The sequence below is a fragment of the Gobius niger genome (genome assembly GCF_951799975.1).
Source record: "Gobius niger genome assembly, chromosome: 12".
Taxonomy (NCBI): domain Eukaryota; kingdom Metazoa; phylum Chordata; class Actinopteri; order Gobiiformes; family Gobiidae; genus Gobius; species Gobius niger.
In genome coordinates this window covers 30,430,668-30,452,243 of record NC_136863.1, presented here as the reverse complement: position 1 = coordinate 30,452,243, position 21,576 = coordinate 30,430,668, and the positions used below count along the sequence as shown (strand labels likewise).

At 42.1% G+C, this 21,576-nt stretch overlaps 1 protein-coding gene across 1 annotated transcript in view; it reads right to left on the bottom strand.

Annotated features, from left to right (window-relative positions):
- The window catches only part of igf1ra (insulin-like growth factor 1a receptor), a 125,899-nt gene that overhangs the window by 29,985 nt on the left and 74,338 nt on the right, over window positions 1-21,576 (bottom strand). The window contains exons 3-9 of the mRNA XM_079567383.1: window positions 12,001-12,301; window positions 6,123-6,271; window positions 4,011-4,155; window positions 2,105-2,313; window positions 868-994; window positions 539-768; window positions 180-347 (exon numbers count right to left, since the gene is read on the bottom strand). Coding sequence (XP_079423509.1) covers window positions 180-347; window positions 539-768; window positions 868-994; window positions 2,105-2,313; window positions 4,011-4,155; window positions 6,123-6,271; window positions 12,001-12,301 — 1,329 coding nt within the window. The remainder of the gene's footprint in view (window positions 1-179; window positions 348-538; window positions 769-867; window positions 995-2,104; window positions 2,314-4,010; window positions 4,156-6,122; window positions 6,272-12,000; window positions 12,302-21,576) is intronic.

Genomic DNA, 21,576 nt, shown 5'->3' with positions numbered 1-21,576 from the left:
TGTTTTTTGTTTTTTTATCAGGAAACAATCGTATTTTTATTTGGATCATCCTGTCAGGAGAGGTTGAAGAGAGATTCATTTTGTTCTGAATTTAATAAGTTATGATCTTTTCCATTCCTTTGCCGGTATTACTTTTGAATTAAACGTTAAAATGCTATTGTCCGATGTCCCGTGCAGACCTTTGGAGCAGTAGTTGTGCAGGTACAGCTCCCTGTCCTCGGGCTGCTGCTGCCAGCGGATCAGGTAGTAGCTGATGTTTCCGTTGGGGTAGGCTGGAGGATTCCACTTGACCAGCAGCTTGGTGGAAGAGTTCGCAAAGGCGCGAGTGTCTTTGGGCATCGATGGCACTGCAACACAACACATTCATACATGACGTTACTCACTAATAGGGCTGCAACTAATGGTTATTTTGGTAATCGAGCAGTGTGGGCGAAAGTCTGTTAGATAAAAGTAACATTGAGCTTTAAAACAATTTGACTGACTGATTTAAACACCGTCAGCAGTGTCCGTTAACGTGCACGGTCCTGACGTCACTTACTGGACGGCCGTGTGCGGATGTAGACGATGCGGCTCTTGGCCCCCGGGAGCCGGTCCACCTGCAGAGTGATGCCCTTCACAAAGACGGCGTACTGGGTCCATGGCTTCAGCTGCCGCAGGCTGACTTTAGGGTCAGTGTTCTCATCGTCAGGGAGGTCCACGTCCACCATGTTCCAGCTGTTGGAGCCACAGCCGTCCAGGCCGTCGAACTCCGTGATGTTCTGGAAGGGACTGAACCAAACACAAACCAAATATGATCATCAGCTGTTCATATTTGCGTCTTCTCTCAAACTTTAAGGCATCTTCTGCCCCCGCATGGAGAGTACTTACGCCTCCTTGTAGTAGACGATGAAGCTGACGTGGTCGGAGTAGTTGTGGGGCCTGTAGTGCTCCCAGCTCAGCAGGATGGTGTAGCTGGTGGTGTAGTTGGACTTGAACTTCAGAATGTGGCTTTCACCTGCGGGCAGAGCAAAACAAAGTTAAACATGGCTTAGCTTAGCGTCTACCACAATGAAAATAGTTACACTGTGCTGTCAGAGAGCAACTTCAACACAATGCTATGGGTATCAGATCAACATTTTATACATTTATGAGGCAAGGAAAAAACATCTGGATTCGTAAAAGGAAAAAAAAAAAAAAAATCGTCTTTTTTCTTCCATTTATTTGTAATGCTTACATTGAAAATAACGAATTCCTACTAAAATGAGGCATTTAAAATCGAGTCCAAGAATATTCTTAAAACTACTCATGCTTCTTCTTAAAGATTTTTGTAGCACTGTGTAAAAATAATACTGTTATGAGCAACACTTGGATCCATACAAATGTTTATCCTCATAGGCAGGGGTACGTGCCCCAGTATATGAGTATACGAGTATATGAGTATATGAGTATATGAGTATATTCAGCGACAGGGCTTCAGCTTCGACTTCACCTGTTATTTTAAGTTTCCACATAAGGCATTTATGAGAAAAAAAAAGCAAAGAAAAGAAAAGTTGCACAATATTTCTATTGACAAAATCTATATAATGGATGGGCCCAGGTTTAAATGTATGTTTTTATTTTGTTAATATATAAGTTTTGGACAGTTGGATGGATATGTTATTTATGAGAGACAGAAAAAATGCATACATTCAAATTACACCCCTGTTTTTGGAGTTCAAAGCTCAATATATCAGGCTGGGAATTTGGTATAAAAAACCTTCAAAATAAGTTTGTCTGTTGGAGCTAGGCAGAGAGGATATTTTGTTGCACGTGACGAGTGTAAAGAAAACCTAATTTTGAGAAAAGTTTCTGAACTTCTGTGCGTGCATGTTTCTCCCGTCTTCAGCTGCTGCCCTGGAAATGACCATATTTGGATCACAGCACCATCAGTCACCTTTTGTCCTACACATGGATACTAAATAAGTCAATAATTGTGAATGGATACGCGTGGGAACCTGGCTGGTGCGCCGTGATGTTACCGTTACTTAAAGGGGAGGGAGATCTCCAGCTCGCTAGCGGAGAAAACATCATAAAACAAGCATCGAAAAACAGCCCTGCTCGTTTGCACCAACTTCGCTCCACTCACAGCTCGCCCTCTGGCCGTTGTTGTGGAAGTCGCTCTCCTCCTGCTTGACCGCGATGCCCGTGCGCTCCACCATCTTGTGGATCTCGGACATGCAGAGTTTGGGGTTCATGCGGAAGAAGAGGCGCCCCGACTGGATGGTCAGGTTGTGCTGAGTCCAGTTCCACAGATGCTGCAGGTTCAGGTTGTTGATGGCGGAGAATGCGTACATGCTGCAAAGAGAAAAACAAGACACTGCCCTTAATGACACTTACTATATAAATACACTCTATATCCAGCTTCTTCTTGCCCCCCCCTGTGCTGTCAGGCTGTGGGGTTTCCTTTACAACACACTGCTCTTGGCAGGTTGCAGCACTGGTTGAATTTCACAGACTGAATCTCCATTTAGGGACAATAGAGACAACAAAAATACAAAGTACTTTTTATAGATGCGCCACCGGCTACGATCTGCCCCGTCCAAACATGACGCCACACTTGACCGCGCACACGTATTCAGTTACAGATGACATTTTGGCAGATACATGCGCTGTACTACATACCGCCATATTAAATGCATGCCATCCTCTTCGGCATTCCTCCCTGTGTAACATAACCCTGGGAGAGACACGAGTAAACGGGGCGGCTGACTTTCCCATGACCCCCGGCTGTGTGCGATACCAAAAAGTCTGCCTCGTATCTCAATCCACCGCTGATACGAGCGAACCGGGGGCACAGATACAGACGGGGCTTTTCCATTCAGTCAACGCACTTATCAGGCCACAGTCTTGAGAGGAATGCCATGAGCTGCGTCTAGGGCGTCTAGGGCTGCACAATACACTGTTTACTTTCCTTCAATTTCACTTCAATGACTCTCAATGACTATAAATAAGTCAAAAACCCAGTGTGAGTAACTAAAACGTTTTGAAATATAGATTTACCAGATTAAAAGACAATTATTTCAGTAACTAATCATCATCATCGTTACCAAAGTGTTTTTGTTTTTTGTTTCGGCATTTTTGTACTTGTTCATAAGCCAAAACAAACGTAAAAAGTTGTGGTGATAAGAGACATCCTTGACTACAAAGAGTTTAAAGTCCTGTATCCAGGTTTGAAATCAGCCGTTTAACCTCCTTGCATTATATGATAAGGGGGTGGAAAAAAGACTGCTTGGTGCGTCATAATGTTTTATGAACCTTATTTTTTAGCTTTCACATACAGCAGCTTTAAGTTAAGTGAAGTGAAGTGAAACTTCACTCCTCCCGGTGAACAATCAGGATGTTAGGAAGGTGTTTGTGAAGTTAGGACTGAGTTTAAACAGTGGCACCCAAGTTTGAATTTGAGGGCCTTTAAATCAGACATCGAAAAGCAGTGGTGATGGGCGGCAACCTTGTCGAAAAGCAGTAAATACTAAATAGAGACATTAAAGACCCTCCATTTTGTTTTATAAACTACTGCTTTTACCAAATACTTTATGGAGCAAACTATTTGACCATAAAACAAAACAAAAACTCAAGAACAGAACTTTAAAAAAGCTGTGGTGATGGGGGGCATACTTGTCTTTACGTAAGTAGAGACACGTTTGTGAAGGCTCTCAGTTGTACAGGAACTGTTGATGGTACTGAAGCTTAAATATAGTCAACTGGAGTTGCTTGAGTTGAAGACATTTTGATTTTATCTCCTTCTTCCTCACTCTTAAGGTCAGAACGTATGACAAGAAAGAAATAAACCCAGCTAGAGGTCTCTGGCCCTCAATGAGGAGGGGTCAAGATTCCACCCACTGCACGTGTTTACTGTTTCACCAATTGGAATTCTATTCAATGAAACTGCAAACTTTTACACTTTATGATCAATCAACCCGGTGACGTCAGCGATGGTGAAGCTTCAAAACAAGTAAACAGACATGAAAAAGCTGTGGTGATAGGAGGCATACTTGTCCATGAGCTCCTGTCCGTTGATGTAGCGCAGGCTCTTGAGGAAGGACAGTGAATCCAAGGTGTGGGAGTGTCGGATCCTCACATACCCCGTGACCGTATGGATCGGGCCCATGAAGCTCTCCAGTTCTGATGCAATGTTGTCTGAGAGAGAGCGAAACAAAGGTGCATCAGCGTACATGACAATCAGCGAGCAAAAATATGTGTAAGATTATGTTTTCACTTTTTCTATTGTGGGTTAGTTAGGAACAGGTCAGGGATGTGACAGTATTAGCAAAGGAACAATAAAAGACTTATCTAAAGGTTTCACTGAGCATTTTTGAAAACAGTTTTGTAATTGAAAGATCAAATCTCCCATATCATGGCTTAATTGGAGTTCTGCTGCACCGCTGCACTGTGCACCAGAACCCACACTCAATCTACACAAACCCACTGGGGCGTCTCCTAATGCCAACGTCCTCACGCTTCATATGCATGGATTATCTTTTGATCCGGTGTGTCGAGTGACAGCATTAAACTTAATGTGATAATTGGGTTAGTGCACAGCCGCTGGATGTCATGTCGGTTTGTGGCCCTCACTGTGCGTTGCATAACCAGGCGCTATCGGCAGGTCTCAGCGGGATTGTTAGAGGAGGGACAATCAGCCACAAGTGGAAGAGCACTCACTATAGCTTTGATTTCAGCCAAGACACACATGGGAGATTTCATACCTGATTCCCTGTGATTAGATCAATGATAATGTGGCGATAACGTGATACAAAGTATAGGTTACAGAGAGCAGACGTAAGAACATTATGAGCACATTGTGAAATATTCAGACAGTGTAAAGACTTTTTGAAAAGATTTACTCTGCACACCAGAACCTCGAGCACATCACATGATCAAACGAGACTTTAGGATCGAATAACCAGGCCGGACACTCGACAGCATCGGCAGGTCATTCTTGCTTTGAGTGCTTACAGTGAAAGGGAGCAAAATAAACAAACACGGATGAAAGATTTGGACGTTCTGCAGTGCGAGGTCAGCAGAGGTGGAGGTGAGTCAATTGTGGCGTCAAAAAAATGTAATCTACTGTTTTTGCACAGAGGTTTCTGTACTTTTGGCGAAAAAACCCAACAAAATCTAAATAATGGATAGAGCCGGGTTTGTTTTGTAGTTATATTAGTTATAAAGATTTTTTTCAGAGGAGGGTCTAGGATATTTTGCTTAGTGGAAGGTGCACTGCAGAAAGTAATTAACTAGATTAGTATAAACATCTCAATTTGAGCATAATAATCGAAATTTTAGTTGTTTTGACTAGTTAAGAAGTTCTTGGGCATTTGTCCTAGATTATTTCACTTGCTCTGAGATGTTTCTGACTCGTTTCAATACATTTCGTTCTTATTTCAGGTCATTTTCTTTGCCAATGAAGTAAGAAAATTGGTCTTATCTCATTGGCAATTTTACTTTCTTATTTCAAGCGAGATTTACCCTAGTACCAGTTTGAAATGTCCTCAAACAAGCAAAGTAAACTTGGTCCGATCAGGAAAAATGTCTAAATTAGCGAAAAAGGCTCAAAACAAGATATATTTCCTCAATTCAAGTCATTTAAGACAATGCTTGATATTTACTTTTTGCAATGTGTGTCTTTTGAAGCTCATTGAATCAGGTTAGGAATCATATAATTAAATATCGTTCTGAAAAAACCTTCAGGACTGGGAAGTTGTAGGAGTCTGTAGGAGCTCCTTAAGTGGAAATATTGTTGTTGAGTGTAAAGATTTGGCTCTAAAGTTTTGCAACGTCTGCTCCTGTATAGCTCTCCCATCTTTGCCGTCTCCCAGAAAGGAAATGACCATATTTGGCTGGCAGGGTCATCTCGGTCGCCTTTCGCAGTACACATGGATACCAAACATGTAAACATGTGTGAATAAATAAGCGTGGGAAACCGGCCAAAGCGGAAATCCGGTTCGCTAGCAAACAAAACATCCTAAAATAAGCATCATCAAGGGTTTGTTTTTTGTTTTTGCTTTTACATTAAAACTAAGATGTTAAGGAAGAGAGTTTGCTATAAATCTCAACATTGACTTTGTGACAGCAGTTGTTTGTACATGGAAGCTTCATATAATACTCACTCCCATGGCGGATGTTGATGTCCAGGTTGCCGTTGATGATGGTGCACTGAGCGGGTACACTGAGCTGGCTCTGGGCGGCGTCCACTGAATCGATGACCGCGGACTGGCACACCTTATCGCACAGGCCGTTACACGCACTGCACAGCATCCTGCACGCAAACAGGGAAGGGTTTCACACGAAAAGTAAGACTTCAAAACATTCAAGAGGCTATCGTGTGTACAGTAGAGGGGCGGGTCAAATGCAGACGGAGATTGGCCTTCACTGATCCATGCCTTTGTAACCACCAGGTAATGTTCTATGGCATTTTGATAGAGAGTTACTGTAAACAGATGAGCTGTTATGTAAATGCACCGTGTGTCCCATCAGCTCGCATAACATCGACGAGTCATATTGTGAATATCTACTAATTTTGAATCCCATTTTCCCCATTTCTGACAATAGTGTTAACCTCTTACTCCCCACCACCACCCAAATTCAGCTTCACCCTAATCACCCTAAAAACTTCTTGACTGGAGCTGACAAGCTAAGACCAATAAAACTGATAATTTATTAACTTATTTGATTAACTTATTTATTAACTTATTGATTAACTTATTTGTTGTGTTGTCACTGTGTACTTGTCACATTTTTGAAGCGTTTTTGTCATTTTTTCTTGCTTTATCATCGCTTTTCCCCCCTTTTTCATGGTGTTTTCGTCACGTTTTTTGTCACTTTTTGTCCGCTTTTTTACTATATTATTGTTTTTGCCGCTCTTTTGTCGTTTCTTTGCTGCTTTTTTTGTGGCGTTTTCATAGGTTTTAGTTATTTTGTTTGATTGTTTAAGTCACTTTTTGGATCACTTTTTAGTCATGTTTTTTGTCATACATACATAGATGCTTTTAATTGCCTTATCGTTACTTTTTCGGCACATTTCCGTCTCTATTTTGACGATTTTTTAAAGCCAAACTGGAAAAATGTGCTTGGATCAGGTTAAGAGGTTATTTATTCATGAGTAGAGGGGGGATAATTCATGCAAAATCAACTTGTTTTGGCTTTTCTCCATGTTTTCTGGAGTTGTACTGTAATCATGTTTGGTTGTTCCTTCCTGTATCGCAGAAGCACTGATTCCCATAATGTTTCCTGGATTGGGAGAGAAACGTCTCTTTTAAAGGTAAGTCAAGCTGTTTTGCTTCAATGTTAGAATATTGAATTTCAACTCTCTGTGTGTGCTTTACAATGGAACTGAAATCTTCCCAGACCCGGGGGGAACATACACACTCCAGACAACTGCAGCGAAATGGTAAGCGTTCATGTTGAAAGTATTTGCAATATTAGCAAAGTGGAAACATGGCACAAAAAAAGGAGACGAACTGACTATAGAGACATCTCCATTTTTTCCCCTCAGTTTAGTCTTTGTGCGTGAACCGCCCCTCATTGTAGGCCGACAGCCCCACTCGAGGACACCGGGTCGTCTGGCTTTTTGTACTGGGCCGGTCTGTAAAGTGCAGTTTCGTGACTGCTCCGACCTCCGGCACGCAGCGGCGAAGGAAGAGCCAGGGCGCAGGAAGACGGAGAGCCTTTTAAAAGTCAAGAGAAGTTATGGGCCGAGTCAAGTGGAAGGAGTGAGGAAACTCATCTGCGGAGCGACCTTCAGGGCCCAGCGTGGGTCGGAGGCGTCGTCAGTCAGGGACACGCAAACGCACAAGGCAGTAGAAACAGCGCAATTTCACACGAACGTCTACTTTACCACAAGATTTAACTGAGAGGAACTGGGAAAATGCCTGCTGAGATTCTACCCTTGGACAAGAACAGCTGGTAAATTGACTTTTACAAAACTTAAGAGTAGGGGAAAGCTGCAGACCCGGAGCCAAGACAGAAATACCGTGAAGCGAATCCACCGTGATAGTGCGCCCTCTGCTGGTAAAGACGGATATACGACGCTATTAGGTCTTGGGAAGATTGATTTGATCAACTCAATGAACGTGAGACTTTAACCGCGAGTTACTTCATTTTTTGAACCAAGGAAGACAGAGATGAAATCGTAGATGCTTCTGTTGTTTGATAAAGATAAGATGACACATTCATTTTCTGCTTAAGATAGCGTTTATGCTAGTTGTAAATGAGTAAAAACAATAAATAATCCCAATTACATGCTACCCAAAAAATGCAATTGCAGGCTGTAAAAATTATTGCATATTTTAATTTGAAAGAATCTTGGCCTGGACTCTTGAGATTTTTAATCTCAACGAGTTTTATCCTGGATAAATAAAGGACAAATAAAAGAAAAAAAAAAGTTATGGCACCATTATTAATGGCACATTGTTGCATGTATATGTCATTCCAGACTGTTTTGACCGTATTATTATTATTATTATTATTATTATTATTATTATTATTATTATTATTATTATTATTATTATTATTATTATTATTATTATTATTATTAGCCCAGAATTACAACATTTGATTTTTAGACATTATTGACATCAGTGTTGATCTTTTGTTTTGTGAAGTTGCTGCTGAATTTAGGAAACAGGGAAGACCCTGACGGTACAAATGTTGTTTTTTACTGTGTTATTGCATCTGCAAGCCAACATTATTAACCCGATTTCTCTCCTTTCTTTACTGATTACAGCAATGGCCGCAACCACAATAAAAATGTGATTTTGTTCCAAAATATTGTCTCTGTTCCTTGTTGAACAAATGAACAAATGAAGGCAATGTCCTACAAAATACAATGAAAGGATTAAAACATACAGTTTTAATTTCATAAAATAACCCAAATAATAGTACGTGTAGCCTAAACTAAGTTACACGTCAACACATTCTAAACTACACAAAATAATCCCAACGATACAACTGTAAAACATGAGCTAAATACCGTCGTATATCCGTCTTTGCCAGCAGAGGGCGCACTCTCACGGTGGATTCGCTTTGTCTCGGCTCTGGGTCTGCCGCTTTCCATTATTAAAACTTAAAGGCACACTGCGTAACATTTTGGATTGTACTGTTGCCAATACAAACACTCTCCTAATGACCAGCTAGACCAGCAGGAAATGCTATTTTTTTCCCTTTGGTTAGTCAGTATTGGATTTGGATGAGGACCGAACCTGCTCAATTCTCATATTTGGCTGCCTTCAGTCAACATCTCCATGGAGACGAGCTGGAGACGTCCCCGCTCCCAGTAAAGCTACAGTCAGGTCTTAGGAGAGTAGAGAAACGCTCACAGTAAAGGTACGTGTTTGTAAAGTATTTTGAAATAGCTGTACATGCTTGTATTTCACTATGCTTCTATGCATTGGGTGAAATGTTACGCGGTGTGGCTTTAAAGACGTGTTATTCTGCTTTTTTGCTTACTTTTGGTAATGATCTCAAACACACTATCGTAAACACATTGCTGGTTGGAAGATACAATATTGATCTATGAAGTCTCCAGTTTCACTTCCAGATTTGAACCACTAAAAACATGTACAATAGGTGAATCCTCCAGCCAGGCGTTTCTGACCATCAGCCTGGCTCAGCAGCGTCGAAGGATGGGTTGTTGTATAATGACAAAAAAAGCACCTTAACCTATAGTTTTAGTCAAGATTTAGTCTTATAGTTCTCCAATTTCAGTCTAATTAGTTTTAGTCGACTATAATTGCATTGTACATTTAGTTAACTAAATCTTTAATGAATTTAGTCAACTTTGCATTTATAATATTGGTTATAATTGGATTTATATGAGGCTCTTTCAAACTGTCATCAGACGTTTTTATGATTTTAGTCATTTTTAGTCTTTTCATTTTTATTTAGCTATATTTTAGTCGACAAACATTCACAGTTTTAGTCTCATAAACAACTTCTTTTAATCAGCAAAAAACATCACTTTGACTAAAATGATGATGAAACACGCACAAGTAGCTCGATAAACAACTCCAGGTATATTGTTTCCTTTCCACACTCCCTCCCTTTAACATGCTCTTCAATGACCCAGTGGTTAAGGGGAACACATGCAGCGCACTTAAACTCCCCACGTCCTGAGTTCACCTCCCGGGCTCTGACACTTTGAAGAGCATCCTCCTTTCACACTACACTAGATAATGCTTACAGGACAAAAATCTTAACAGCGTAGTGTTAAATATGTCAAAATCAGCTCGAGGAGCCGGTGGAGCGCCGGAGTTGACCCCTGGGCTCTTGCTGTAAAATGCTTTTGAAGTAAAAATTCAAAAACGTAATACATGGCCTCATCTGTTCATCGATGCAGTAACACGAGCCGGTGGAACGGGGCTAAATGTAATAAAGGATGCATTTACAAAACAAGATCTGGTGTTTACTGTAACTCTGCGCTAGAAAATGACATGGTTACAATAGTCATGCATCGCTATCAGCCAGAACAGTTTGTTCTTTGAGCAGCACAAAAGCAGGAGTCAAAGGAGTACAGGGAGGAAAACAAGTCATACAGAAGAGACGGAGACCCCTGGGAGCGCACGGGCACTTTGCAGAGGCTAATTTAAGGCCAGACACTGCGGGTCAATAGGGAACACAGATATGGGAATAATGTAGAGCAAGTTTTCTGTTCTCTTGTGACCGGAGTGTCGGCAGTTCGAGCCCCACACATGCACACGGTGTCCCTGGGCAATTCACCCACCTTGCCAACAGCGTCTGACACTGGTGTGTGAATGGTTGAGCGGTCCCTTGATGTAAAGAGCTTTGAGTGTCTAATGTAGGTGGAAAAGCGTTGTATAAATGTGACAATTTCCCATTTAAAGGAAGAGGCCACCGTTTTTACATACTGAGATATGTTCTTACCTTAGCTTTGACGAGTTCTTGTAAGGCGTAATAATACCAGGAGTAGTTCGAAATCCGCGCAGTAATCTTCACTTTACTGTGCGGATGCCAAATTACTCCTGGTATTATTACGCCTTACAATATAGTTCCCCCTTTTATCCGCTTAAAAAATCCACATTGTTTAATTTTGTGTAATCATACTTTGTAGTGGAACACTTCACGTAACCATATTTAAATAGGGAAATTGTGGAAGAGCTTGGTAGCTTCTATCTTGACCTGTTTTGGAGCTATAGTGGAGAGAGGGAGAGGCTAAATGCTAACGCCGTCTGCGCTGTGTTTACGTGACTGAAGGCACGGGGGAAGGAAGATCAGACAGGTCCTGAAGAACTTGTCAAAGCTCAGGTAAGAGCATATCTCAGTATGTAAAAACAGTGGCCTATTCCTTTAAAGGTGCATTATGCAACTTTTTATGTGAAAAAACAAGTTGATGTTTGTGCTTATTTGACCTTGTAGAGACCCAGTGGCTGTACGAGAGGTCAACACGGCACCTTTACTTTCCATCGCAGTGGCCTCTACAACACTCCAGGATCAATTGTTTAGAAGGTTTTCACTGCTGACGGACCCTCTCATCAGAAACCCTGCAAAACAGTTGATCCTGGAGCGTTGTAGAAGCCACTGCGATCGAAAGGAAAGCCGCCCATGCTGACCACTCACACAGCCACCGGGTCACTACAAGGTCAAGTACGCACAAATATCAACCTTTTTTTTTTCCCCCACACAAAAAGTTGCAGAATGCACCTTTAAAACAAAGGTAAAAGCTTTTATTTTCAGTGATGAGATATAAATGAAGGACTGAACCAGGTTTAAATCTATGGTTTTATTTGGTTTAATGATTAGTTACAAGGAATTTGGGGATTTTGGATATCTTGTTTAGTTTTTGAATAAGCTACTGTATGTATAGGTGTCATCTCAGTTGCCTTTCGCAGTACATGTGGATACAAAACACGTCAATATTTCTTGGATTTCTCCATCCTGCTACTCTGACAAAAAAGATGCTGAGCGAGAAAACTACGTAGCATCACAAAATCACGATGTTTCGCACAATAGCCGTTCCTAAAGTGCACTGACCTGTTGGAGTCGTTGCGGGTGAAGCCAGACGGGCAGTCGGACATGCACTCCCCGTCGTGGATGACATTGTGGGGGTCTCCGGGCATATGCGCTTGGGCACACTGATCCAGCGTGATGCACCTCCAGCCCTCGAACATGTAGGTGTGCGGGGGGCACTGGGGCACGCAGCGGCCCTCGTGCTGGTAGTGCAGGCAGGTGGTGCAGGCGCGGTCGTTGTTGGGCTCCGAGCAGCTGCCCAGGCACTGGCTGTGGCAACACTCCCCTCGGTCCGTGCACGCCTGTTTGCAGTGCTCCGGGCACACTGGGAAGCACAGAGAAACAGCCGTCAGTATACATAAACATTTAGAAACTAAATATGGGACAAATTACATATAATAGCATTGTCATTGTATTTTTTGAAGGTTGTACTTAAAAAGCTATAGCCTGAGCTTCCTCTTCAAAACTACAACCACTGCTCTTGGCATAACTGAACAAGACATGACAAATCCACCTCTCAGTTACCACCAAATCATCTGCAAAGTTGACAGCACAAAAAAGGTACATCTACAGCAGATAACAGCCTCCGGGCCGTGACGCGATCAGACAGAATGACAGCACCACATCACTAGCATGTGTTTCTAATGTTCAGGGAAGTCAGTGAACTGTATCGAGAAGAAGGAACAGGGGAATTCAGAGCCATGGAAGAAGCAGATGTTTGGAAGGCACTCCCTTCTTATACGTGTAAGAGTTGGGATCATGGCTAATAACACATTTAATGACTTAAAGAGACTTTTGTGTTTCATGACAGCAATAATCCATGTGGGCGGCAAACCCAAACACATTAAAATATATCGTCTGTGTTACTGCTCTCAAAGGGTTCAAGTCCCAAATTGTGGACAGGGTAGGGCATTCCGCTGAAAATAGTAGCTATGTCTCAGACCAAATGGCCGTGACCCTGTGGGGGGTTCCCCAGGGGTCAATTCTAGGACCGCTTTTGTTCACTCTGGAAATGCTTGATCTCAGAATCAAACCAACCAGGACTGAACCAGGAATACACCAGAACTAAGCTCGGCCAACGGGGCATTGGGAGCTGGATATTGGTCTCTCATTTTTTTACTTACACCACACACTGTCGTACTAATTGTATTATTGTATGAGCTACTGTAAATATAATGTTGATAAAATATACATATTTTGTATCAAGAAGTAAGCATTGTTGTTTCATTTGATACATATTTTTCTGGGGTCAAAAGGTTTGACATTGCAGACTTTCTCATGTGAAAATGCACTGACAAAGAGCATTGTGGGATACAGAGGAAACCTGTAAATCCAGACACATTCAAGGACTGTTTTTGGTGCTGAATGAGACAATAGGTGTTTACTGTTGACTGCTAACTCTTTGTTACAAATTCAAGACATGTTTCCCTGAGGAGCATTAAGCTACTGGCACTTTTATTACTACTACTACTACTATTGTATTTTAATTACAGATACACATTTTTCTACTTTTATTACTACCACTACTGCTGATAGTTCTACTGCTGATGCCATACACACTTTATACCTAGTACCAATTCTCATCTCCAATCCCTGTTGGGCCTTTCTATGTAATTTATTTCCAGTACCTTGTCATGGATGTACACTCACTCATTCATGCCAGGGCTGGGACGATACACTTTTGTCACGAGCCGATCAGTACTCGGGGGCCGATCAGATACGTATTGCGATACAGTTTAACAAAAGACTGATTAGATTCGCAAACCGGCCGCATTTTTTTTTTCAGCAGAAAGTACTTTCTACTGGCCAACATTATGTTTTTGAATACTGTCACCACTTTTGAACACCTTTCAGAGGATATAATTGGATCTCAGTGAACTCAGTGAACTTCGAGACAGTTTTCGTTTCACGTAACGACAAAGATATCAGCCAAAAAGCAAGACAAAAACATTACCGTAGTTACCACAAAGGATTTTTCACTTGCCCACCACCACAATTTAAACTCTTAACCCCCCCCCTTGACCAAGTGCATTTTCTCCAATTCAGCTGTAACCAAATCTAAAAGGTTACAGCCACATTTGAAAGCTAAGACCTACAAAATTCACCTTTTTCCTTGCATTGTTGCCACTGTGCCATTGTAGTCACTTTTTTGACATTTCTTGGAATTGCTTTTTTCCCCCCCCCGACACTTTTATGTTTCTCTTTTGCGGCATTTTTTGTTGCATATTTGTTACTTTTCTGCTACTCTTTGGTTGCTTTGTTGTCAGTCGTTTGTTGCATTTTCATCCCCATTTTTGTCGCTATTTTGAGGCTTTTTTTCAAGAAGCTTTTAGATTTGGCTAACTCTAAACTGCCCGGTCCAGGTGGGGTTAAGAGATTAAATAGACTCTTTAGAAAGTTGAGATGTCACACGAACACAAAAAATAAAAATGAAAGGGAGAGACTAAAATCATCCAAACTTCTATTGACCGTCTGAAAGAGCCTCATATGTAAATTCTCTGCCAAAGGATCAGCTCTGAGCTTTGTTCATGTGGAGCAGCTCCATGAAGCAGAGGAACCAGATTAAATATGATTATAATGAATACTATCAATGCAAAGTCGACTAAATTCGTCTTAAATTTAGTCGACTAAATTGACTTGCACTACTAAAACTAAAACTAAATTAAAATATGTTGTCAAAATTAACACTGCGGATGAGTTTGGTCCACAAAGAAACAATTTCACATTTTGCCACTCCCTTCTCCATCGTCAAATCTGGGATAGGCCCTTCAACTTGTCCGCCTAATGCAAGAAAAACAACACTTGAAATGTGAAAATAAAACACTTGAAATTGAAGCACGGGTTCTCTTGCCTCACGCTTTCTTCCATTTTCTCCCCCCCCCCCACTTCTAGATTTTGCAATTCCGCTTACGGTATATTCCGCTGATTCCGCTTGATAGTTCTAAGTTAGTAGGATTACGCTAAACATCACGGCATCGGCGCGCACGCATTACTCATGCAGCAGCTGGAGTCTGGCTGAAACCCGACACTGTGTGAGAGTGTTGGAATGTGACCAAAAGGGGGCAGCCAACACAAACTGTACGGCTCCTCCATATGACCAGCCCCCCCCCCCTCCTCCCCGTCTCTCTCCTCTCTCTGTCTCTTTCTCTTCCGCATGGTTTTAACAGATTCCTCAATGGATAGACATTCCAAACATGCGTCCCGGTGCCAGCGGAGAGATAGAAGGGGGAAGAGAGGGATGATAATAGAGAAAAAGGAGAGGAAGAGAGAAAGAGTGATCAAACAACTCTGGGGAGAAGGTTATGATTGACTATTTTTAGATGAGTAACTCGACTGTGGGATTAAGACAAAGTTCACCGTGGACAGTTATGAGCCAAGATGATATTTCAACAACAAAAAGTGCGTGTCATCTTAATACGTTTGTAGATTGTTCTCATAACTCACAATGAATGTGGCTTGATTCGTAGTTTTTAGGATTTCTGGTGTATGAAATAAAGAAATGATCAACAGACGTGCAATTTTATTTGTAGACAACCAGTCAAAGAGCAAAATCTGATCTTAAATCTGTATGAAATTGATGTATATCACTGCAAAAAGTGAACATCAAGCATTGGCTTAAATGACTTGAATTGAGGAAATGTTTCTTGTTTTGAGCGGTTTTCACTCATTTAGACACTTTTCCTGATCGGACCTAGTTTACTTTGCTTGTTTGAGGACATTTCAGACCAGTTCTACGGTAAATCTCGCTTGAAATAAGAAAGTAAAATTGCCAATGAGATTCAAGACCAATTTTCTTACCCCATTGGCAAAGAAAATGACCTGAAATAAGGACGAAATGTATTGAAACGAGTCAGAAACATCTCAGAACAAGTGAAATAATCTAGGACAAATGCCCAACAACTTCTTAGCTAGTCAAAACAACTAAAATTTGGATTATTATGCTCAAATTGGACTTTGTGCATGATTCCTACCTATGCAAATGCTGGACCTATCCACAATAAACAAAAAACGGTCATAAAATTCAAAGTCTTCTCTCTAAGGTCACATGACTCAGTCTCATAAAAGGTGTCCAAAAGTGGAGACCATATTCAAAATGATGAAAGGACATTCCGCCGTGAGATGAATGTGTTTGTGAATCCAATGATCAGGGAACATTTTGGGAGATTTCTTTCCAAAACCGCGTCTCTCCCATTGAGGTGCAATCTATTTCAAGAGGCTCTTAGTGTCCCAGTTTAGCTTGTTGTGCCAAGAACCCAATGTAAAGTCACCAGACACTTTATATATCGGCTTCATGTTCTATACAACTGCATTTGAACCTTTGGTAACACTATAATGCATGAATAAATCATTAAATCCACGCTATAATTGACGGAATTCATGCCTGATGTGTATCACCAAACGTGTCAAAACGTGAAAGAAACAACTCTTTTAGCAGTTGCCATTTCCTATCAAAAATTTCCTCAGCATTGCCAATCCCTGCAGGCCCAGTCTTCCTCCTTCTGTCTCTCCATCCTTCTGTCCTTCTATCTCTCCATCTTTCACACTATGGGAGGAATCCACAGAATGTTCCGGGCCACAGACGCCTCAAAGCAAAGAATGTTAATCCCTCGTTCCGCTACAAATACACAACAACAACTTCAGCCCCGGCGCTGAAACCCCAGCGCACGCCGCCACGTTAGCGTTAGCTGCTAACGGCCCGCTAGCTCTGAGACAATGCAATTCAGAGGAGCGACGAGCGCTAAAGAGGCTAGCACGGGAATGTAAATAAAGTCAGGGAGAGAATGCTTGGAAGTGTATTTCCCATGGTTTAGATTGTTTTTTGACCTAGTTTAATCCCCGGCCAGTGCAAGGTCCTGGGTTTTGCTGAAGTTTTATTGACCTAGCCTTGTCCACATATAGCCCAGGTTAAGTCCAGCTTCAGTCCTGGTTTTGATCCATGTGAAGGTTCTGCCTTAGTCCAAATTTTGAAAACATTTTAACCACAAGCGACACGTTTGACCATAATGTGAACAGGTCATTCCTCATTTGAAAGCTACAGAATCCAGACACTGAGCTTGAACCGGGGGGCCTGCACTAGCACTGATCAAGACTAGGTTGGGAAAAGATGCTGGAATTAGAGGAAGACGAGAGAGTCCGTTTCCGAACTGGTTTTAGCCTTAGGACCTGGCAAGTGGACTTATCTTACAAAATCACAGTTTTTGAGTTTTAAAACCGTGGAATGTGATGTCAAATCCCTAAGCATCATGAGATTAGCAGCAATTATAAACTAATGCAGATTTTAAAAGCTAAAACACTGGAGTTATTGGACACCACAGTGAGTTAGATGTATTTCCCAGTAGCAACTCAGCAGCTAATGGAGTTGTTCCACGGCTCCACTTTTGGGTAAAACTAATGGCAAGTGGCAAGATGGCGCCACTGTCCGGCTTTGCGTCTGCTGCCTCTCCGCTTAGTTGGTTACTTGTTTGGATCACGTTATATTTTGTTATATCCAGCTTGTCATCTAAAAACTGTGTCACGGCTGTCATCCGCTACGATCGCCAAGCGCTTTTTGGCATTGACAAACACATGAAAAAAGTATGCGTGACATGGGCTAGGTATGAGGAGTTTTTCCCTCCACCTTTCGAATGTGCTGTGTCGTCACCTGAGTACATGCATGTAGCGAAGCGTCGTGCCAGGAGAAGGAAGAGAGGGTCGCGGGCTGGCGTACAATCCAGGCGGAGGAAACTGAGGGGGCTTTCGTATTGGGTCGCTGGATCCGGATCCGTCTCTGATCGGCGCTGCTTACGGCAGATTCCCGTCCATGGTTCGGACTGGAACCCATCCTGCGCATCACCGGCTACTGCCTCTGCACTACTACTGTCATCTGATCGGTCCTTCCCGACGCGACAGGCCCGGCTTTTTCACCCGCGCGAGCGTGTGCTACGAGCTGTTTCTGTGGAGCATACAGCGCGGGCTGCGCCCAGGTGCCACCCGGGTCTGCGCGCACCTCTAGGCGAGCGTGCGCAGCGGATGCATTTTGCTCTTCTAAATGCACGCTCCATAGCGAACAAAGCATTCTTCCTGAGTGACTTATTTTCGAATAAGCACCTTGATTTCATGGCCTTGACTGAGACTTGGCAGAGAGAACAAGATTTTACTCATCTAAACGAGCTGTGTCCCCCAAACTGTTCTGCTTTTGGGACTCCGCGGATCGCTCGGCGTGGAGGAGGACTTGCGCTTCTTCACAAGAACTGCTTTCCGTGCAGACAAATGAAGCCGGAGCCATTCAACTCATTTGAGCTTCAGATGACTAAGGTTGGAAACACTGATGCTTTCTATTGTGCTTTGATCTATCGACCTCCTGGTCCTGCGCGTGAGTTTTTCAATGAGTTTTCCGACTTTTTAGCATTGATTATTAAACTTGACAGAGTGTTGATTGTTGGGGATTTTAACTTCCACATTAATGACTCTTCTTGTTCAGTTGCAACGGAGTTTTTAACACTCACTGACTCATTTAATCTAAAACAACATGTTTCTGGCCCAACTCATAAAAAAGGCCACACCTTGGATCTAGTTTTTTCTTTTGGTCTGGACATAGACTGTGTGGATGTGGTGGACATCCTTGTGTCCGACCATTGCTGTGTGTATTTCAATGTTTCTGTCAAAGTGGACAACTGCACTCAAAATGTAGCTCGCAAATCACGCATTTTAAACCAACCTGCTGTTGACAATTTTTGTAGATTGTTCGATCCATGTCTTGAGGGAGTCAATGACGCAGATTGTTATATTAATTCCTTCAATGACCATTGTGAATCTGTGCTAAACATAGTGGCACCTGTGAAGCTCAAAGTAGTCTCCTCTAAAAATGTACAGCCTTGGCTAAATGATGAAATTGCGTCTTCCAGGCGATCTTGTCGTAAGGTAGAGCGCCTATGGAAATCTACCAAATTGGAGGTGCACAGGCTACATTTAAAAGAGTTGATTGTATCTCTTAATGAAATGATAAAACAAGCAAGGTCTACTTATTTTGCAAATCTTGTGAACATGAACAAGAGAAACCCAAAGGTTGTTTTTGACACAATTCATAAAATCGTCTCGCCTTCGTCTCCTTTGGTGACTGTCTTCTCAACTGATGACTGTAACAGGTTTTTGAAATACTTTGTAAACAAAGTGGATGAGATCAGGGCAAATGTGAATCCACCTGACGTAAACACTGCTGATGTAGTTCTTTCTCCTGCTTGCTCTTGGTCTGTGTTTTCTACTGTGACATTAGAGGATGTTCTGATGTTACTGAAAAGAATGAAACCCTCTTCCTGTCCTTTTGACGTCATACCCACAACTTTGCTTTATAAAGCTATTGATACTGTTGCTCCTCATATTGTTAAACTGATCAATGTGTCTCTTGTGTCTGGGTCTGTTCCAAACTTTTTTAAACAGGCAGCGATAAGCCCCATTTTAAAAAAACCCAACTTGGACCCAGCTGTGCCTGGCAATTATAGGCCCATATCGAAATTACCCTTTCTCTCCAAAGTTGTGGAAAAGGTGGTAGCAGAACAGCTGACTGCTTTTCTTTATAATGAAGAAATGTTTGACCAATTTCAATCGGGCTTCCGTAAGATGCACTCTACTGAGACTGCCTTACTAAAAGTTTCTAGTGACATCCGGATGGCTGCTGACTCTGGCCAGTATTCAGTTTTGATCCTGCTTGATTTGTCTGCAGCTTTTGATACTGTCGACCATAAATTGTTGCTACAAAGACTCACTGACTTTGGTATATCTGGGACAGTCCTGAAGTGGCTGACGTCCTATTTGGCCAATAGGACATTCTCTGTATGTATAAATAACATTATGTCTGATGCCAGTCCTTTGCTGCATGGTGTTCCTCAGGGATCCGTCTTGGGGCCAATTTTGTTTTTGTTGTACATTAGCCCTCTTGGAAAAATCATCAGCCGTTTTAAAAATGTGTCTTATCACCTCTACGCTGATGATATTCAACTGTACTTTTCCTTTAAGGAGTCAGAGATGCACAGACTGTCAGAGTTAATGGATTGTCTTTCAAGTGTAAAGTCGTGGCTTCATGAAAACTGCCTTCAGCTGAATTCTGAAAAGACGGAGACTTTGATTATTGCTCCAGAGCAGAAAATCCCCTTAATTGTAAACCACCTTGGTTCTCTGGGCTCCTCGGTTCAGTCGAGCATCAGAAATCTTGGTGTTTGGTTTGACCAGTCTTTGTCTCTTGACAGCCACTCGAGGCACCTGGTGAAAAACTGTTTCTTCCATTTGAGAAACATTGCCAAGTTGAGACCAATTTTATCCAACTCTGATCTAGAATTGTTGATTCATGCTTTTATCTCGTCTCGTTTAGATTATTGTAACTCCCTTTTTACTTGTTTTAACAAACCTGCTTTGAATCGTCTTCAAATGGTTCAAAATGCTGCAGCGCGGCTTTTAACAGGAACTAGCAGACGGTCACACATTACTCCCATTTTATCCTCGTTGCACTGGCTCCCCGTCAAATTTCGAATTGAATTTAAAATTTTAGTTTTGACTTTTAGAGCGCTGCATGGTCAGGCTCCCAGATATGTATCTGACCTGCTGTGCCCTTACTCCTCGGGTCGCACCCTTAGGTCCTCGGGCCAGAACCTCCTCACTGTCCCAAGAACCCGCTTTAAAACCAGAGGTGATCTGTCCTTTGAAGCCGTTGCTCCTAAATTGTGGAATGACCTTCCTTTGTCGCTGCGTACAGCCGACTCTGTTGATTCCTTCAAAAAGGAGCTGAAGACGTTGCTTTTTAGACGAGCTTTTAGTTGACAATGCTGTGATTGTTCCTATGTAAATTCTGTAATGTTTTCTGTGACTCTCTGTGAAGCACTTTGTGATTTTATCTGTGAGAGGTGCTATATAAATAAAGTTTCTTCTTCTTCTTCTTCTTCTTTTTATACTGTTTTTTAGCTAATGTTAGTTATGGAAAATTTATGCTAACGGCTGCAAACATGGCGGATCTCCATGGCAACTGTGGATTTTCCCGAACCCTATAACGTTCCCTCATCAAAGACAGACCTAGTCGTATTTCATTACGTTCAGTTTTTTGATTAATCCTCGGGCAAAGCTGTTATATTTAGCTGTTTCTTCTTCTACAGCATCGGTTTTGTTCTGCACTTCCTGGATACAGCTATGTCAGACCTAAAACTGTCATCCACATTCTTAAAGAGGGGGTATTCTGCTTTTTTCAATCACATAGCACCAGTCTATATCACACTACAATGATGACCAAACCTTCTGTTGGTCTGTAAATGCAGTAAATTAGAATAACTGCCTTGTATAAAATTGCTCTCTCAAAATGGCTGCAGTGAATGTCTTGAAATAGGCCTCTGTCTCTTTAAGAACCTCTGACCCTTCCCGACACGCCCCCTCCACACGCTGTCTGTGGCATCAGTGGGGAGGGGGTTCTGCTGAGGAGCAGTGGTTGGTTACTCAGCTGGTGACGAAAGCTCGGAGGCGTCTCCAGGAGTTGGGGGCGTTCCTAGGAGGACTCAGGCAAACCTATCCCTAAAATGGCCGCCATCAGAGTTTTTACAGATTACTCAAAAACATGTGAATGTGCCAAGGCAACACTTCAGG